The following is a 4,705-nucleotide window of genomic DNA, read 5'->3' as shown; positions in this document are numbered from 1 at the left end:
GAAAATTAGGGTTGGAAGGGATCTCAGGAGGTCATCTAGTTCACCCCCCTGCTCAAAGTAGGGTCATCCCCAACTATGTCATCTCAGCCAAAGCTTTGTCTGCTTGGGTTTTAAAAACCTCTAAAGATGGAGATTTCACCACCTCTCTAGCTAACCTGTTTCAGTGCTTTACTACCCTCCTAGTGAGCAAGTTTTTCCTAATATCTAGGAATATCTATTGGCTAATATTCAGCTTACTGTCCACAGTAACCCCCAGGTCCTTTCCTGCAGAACTGCTGCTTAGCCAGTCGGTCTCCCGGTCTGTACCCATGCATGGACTTGTTCTGCCCTAAGTGCAGGGATTTGCACTTTTCCTTATTGAACTTCATGAGATTTCTTTTGGTCCAATCCTCCAGTTTGTTGATTTGAATCCTAGCCCTACCCTCCAGCATATTTACACTTCCCCCAGCCTGGTGTTTTCTGCAAACTTGCTGAGGGTGCACTTCATCCCATCTTTTAGATTGTTAATGAAGATATTGAACAAAACCGTGCACTCCACTTGACACTGGTTACCAACTAGACATCAAGCCATTGATTGCTACCCTTTGAGCCTGATGATCTCGCCAGTTTTCTGCTCACCTTACAGTCCATTCATCCAACCTGTACTTCCGTAGCTTGCTTGCGAGACTATTGTGGGAGATCATATCAAAAGCCTTGCTAAAGTCAAGGTACATCACATCCACTGCTCTTCCTGCATCCACAGAACCAGTCATTCTAATATTATAAAAGACTAAGTCTGTCCGTCTGTCTGTCCATAATGCTTTATTCATGCTCTGATTAGCTGACAGAAATAGCCAATCAGAATGCTGTAAGTGTGGGGGAGCGCCACCATGATTCCGAAGCAGTGCTGGCCGTCCGCCACCCCCCATGCTCCCTGCAGGAGGCAGAACAGCAGCAACTTGGGGTGTTAAGTGGTGGCACTCCATCCCAGCCCTTGCCCTTGGTGTATCCAGGTTGACTGTTCCTAAACACCTTCTTCTCCAAGTGCTTAAAGATGGATTCCTTGAGGACCTGCTCCATGATTTTTCCAAGGACTGAAGTGAGGCCAACAGGTCTGCAGTTCCCCAGATCTTTCTTCTTTCCTTTCATGAAGATGGGCAATATTTTTGTCCTTTTCCAGTTCCCTGGGAGATCTCCCAAGTTTTCGAAGATTAAGGCCAGTCACATTGACCAACTCCCTTAGCACCCTTGGGTACCATGTGTCTGGCCCCATGGACTTGTACACATCCAGTTTTTCTAAATAGTCCCTAGCCTGTTCTTTTGCCACTGTTGGCTGCTGCCCTCCTCCCCAAATTGTGCTGCCAGGTTCCGTAGTTTAGGAGCTGACCTTACCTGTGAAGACTGAGGTAAAAAAAAGACATTGAGTACTTTAGCTTTTTCCACATCATCTGTCACTAGGTTGCCTCCCCCATTCAGTAAGGGACCCAGACTTTCTCTTATCTTTCTCTTGTTGCTGACATAGTTGTAGAAACTCTTCTTGTTACCTTTCATGTCCCTTGCTAGCTGCAACTCCAGTTGGGCTTTGGCTTTTCTGATTTCATCCCTTCATACGCAAGCAATACTTTTATACTCCTCCCTAGTAGTTTGTCCACGTTTCCATTTCTCATAAGCTCCATTTTTGTATTTTGGCTCATTGAAGAATTCCCTGCTTAGCCAAGCTGGTCTTCTGCCATACTTGCTAGCCTTCCTTTGCATTGGGATGGTTCATTCCTTCGTCCTTACCAAGGTTTCTTTAAAGTACAGTAACACAGATGAATGACATTATTTGGTAGATAACATGGACTTAAGATATGAATTTCTTAAATTTTATTTTTGCAAATACATGCAACTTGGGCACTGTAGCCAAAATGAGGAATCCCTCTTCTTTCTTTTGTTAGTTTGTTTTTGAAGAAAATAAATAATTTATTAATCTGATTCTTTTTATTGTGTTTTTTATGGCACAGCTTTCCCAGTTACACTAAAGAGAAGGATGAACAGAGTCTCCTTTTCACATTTCTTTGTAACATGAGATTTTAAGAACTAAAATGTTATTTGGATTTGTAAAGCTTGTATGACTTCAACTAGATAGGTATTTACGTCTCTGAAACCAGAATATGACCCTTGGTATTTTAACAGATAAGCAGAACTCTCTAAGTTTGATTCATTGCCTTGCCCTTACAAGTTCCAAATTGTCCATAGCTCAGGAGTAAATATCCAACATTTAGAATGGAATCCAGTCTTCAGAGGCAACTCTGTTACTGTTGCTATAACAGCTGTAAGGAGGACACATGAGAGATGAACCACTATAACACCCCGAGTAGTCCCCACAATCGTCAATCTTTTGCTGGCTACTCGAGCAAATGCTATTTCTGCCCTAAGTGGAAACTGAATCTCTTGTGACCCCTCTTTCTCTCTACAGTTGTCAGCTTGCCTAGGTTCAACCTGGAATGTCATGGGCCATTATTGTGAAGGGTCTTGAAGCTCTGTTCCCCATTCTCAGCATAACTTCCTTTCCCTACCACCCAGGGGCTTTAAGAGCCAAATTTAAGGAAAATTTTAGCTTAATGTTCTGATGAAGCTTTAGAAGGACCCACCTGGTTCAGGGATAACAGGTTTAGGGTGAATTCCCAGAGTTCCTGGACAAATTTGAACTGTTGTGGTATTTAGTGGAAGCTGAAATGTCTCAGGATGGGATGGGGAACCAGTCCTGAGAAAGAAATCACCGGTTTACCAATATTGTTTATCAAATGGACAAGTATGCTTTACACCACTTGAAACAAATGACTTCCTCCCACTGGACATATGCAAATAGGCTGTCAAATAAAAGGGAAGATCATCTTATTTTAAATTCTTGTCTTGTAGTTTATCCTTAGTGTTAGACTGGACTATAGAATATCCTACATGCTGTCTGTCTACAAGAGAGAGTTTGGAGAAAACAGTGAAAATGTTGATAGCTCCTCAGTCTCTCCCCCAGACTCACCAGGGATTGTTTCAGGTAACTGTTGCTATTGTTTTGCAATTTAAAATAACTGTCCTTTTAATAAGCAATAAACTGAACAGTTCCAGAAAAATTCAAATTACTACAAGATGAAAGCTTGTGGGAGATTGGATAATGTAAGGGGCATCTTTACTACCCTTCTCTCCTTTAATTAAATATAATTATTTGTTCTTATGATGATGAGAGTTTATTTATTTATACCATTCTCAAAGCTATCAGAGGTGGCATAACAAATGAGGATGAGAGCAGACTCTGGAGGATGGGGTGGAGATGGCCACATTTTCACACTGGGTTTTTTTTTTTTCCTTTTTCTTGTCTCGCATGCCTAGCACAAGAACCCAAGTCCTTGGGAGGCAAATGAGGTAAGGGTGGTACAGTAATGAATTGGTGTTTAAAGCTTAGGGAGATGTCAGCTAGTGATCTGTATGAGGAGTTAATGGTGTGTGGATGCAAAAAGAATCCTCATGAGTCAGGAATGATAAACAAACTGCAAGCAAAATAATTACCTGGATAAATATTTTTCTGCAAGAATAATGCTTCCACATTTTGGCATAATTTTTTTTTTTACTTGGGTGGTTATTTCTGCCAAAGTAGATGTGGAAGATTAACATTTTAAGGGAGTAATAATTTTTGTTCTGTGTCTGTACACCAACAAGCACCTGGTCCAGGACTGGGGCTGGTACTGCTGAAATACAAATAACAGATAATTAGGGCCCTCCTCATTCTGGAAGAAGAGCCAATAACTGATTCAGAGGAAGTTTCTCCAGACTGAGAAGTTCATAGTTAGGCCATTAGTTTGCAGCATGTACTGAAAGAGGAAAAACAGTTTCTTTATCTGCACAAACTAAATTATGGTCCCTGTGGTTCTTTGCAGCTATTGTTCCTGACATAGATGAAATTGCAGCTCAGGCTGAAACCATGTTTGCTGGCAGGTATACTCTCTGAACGTTATACTTTTGTCTGTATGTGCTCTTTCTATCATACTTTAACTTCTAATTGATTATTTCTTTGTATTCGTTATGTTACTTCATATCTCTGCCTCTCTTTTGGCATTTCCTGTTGTCACATAAGATGATCTCAGTAAGAGGAGGTTGTGGGTGTACTAGTTTCTGGTGAAGCACTGAGGTTTGATATGCCAGTACCATAAAGTTCAAGTCTGGCTTTCAAAAATTTCTCAGTTTGTGTTTGGATCTGGTGTGGGCAACAGGGGGACTTGGATTAGATTCTTTTCATCTATCTTTGATGATCAGAAGAGCTTGGATCCATGTTTTTGACTTATTCCCTAACTCTATTAAGGCCTGTCTATAGGGGAAAGATGTAGTTAAAATGATAAGGTGTTAATTAAAGCACAATATTTATACCACTATAACACTGGATGTGTGGACACTCTTATTTCTGTATTAAATAGCCCTTTTCTGGTTTAGGTTATGGAACCTTGGAAGTGATTTAAGATGCACTGGAAAAAACAGGATGAATAAAAATGTATGCATAGAAGAGTTATAACAGCATACCTATGTTGGTTTAACTATATACATATAATTATAATTACACTGCTAAAAAAAAAAAAAAGTACCCCATTTAGACAATCCCATAGATTTGGAAGTTTTTCCCAGAGCTAAGTAAAAGGTGAAAGATACACGAACTAGGCATTGTGATCTTTCCTCAGTCAATCCCTTATGTGTTCTCAGT

At 40.5% G+C, this 4,705-nt stretch overlaps 1 protein-coding gene across 4 annotated transcripts in view; it reads left to right on the top strand.

The window, feature by feature from the left end:
- ITPR2 (inositol 1,4,5-trisphosphate receptor type 2) overlaps positions 1-4,705 on the top strand; it is a 533,709-nt gene that overhangs the window by 231,271 nt on the left and 297,733 nt on the right. For all 4 annotated transcript variants that reach the window (XM_019515702.1, XM_019515703.1, XM_019515701.1 and 1 more), the window contains 2 exons: positions 2,881-3,013; positions 3,891-3,948. In XM_019515702.1, the coding sequence (XP_019371247.1) occupies positions 2,881-3,013; positions 3,891-3,948 (191 nt within the window). The remainder of the gene's footprint in view (positions 1-2,880; positions 3,014-3,890; positions 3,949-4,705) is intronic.

The sequence above is a fragment of the Gavialis gangeticus genome, unplaced genomic scaffold (genome assembly GCF_001723915.1).
Source record: "Gavialis gangeticus isolate Ggan-Ray unplaced genomic scaffold, GavGan_comp1, whole genome shotgun sequence".
NCBI classification, from domain to species: domain Eukaryota; kingdom Metazoa; phylum Chordata; order Crocodylia; family Gavialidae; genus Gavialis; species Gavialis gangeticus.
The sequence above is the reverse complement of the archived record's forward strand: the minus strand, read 5'-3'. Positions and strand labels throughout refer to the sequence as shown.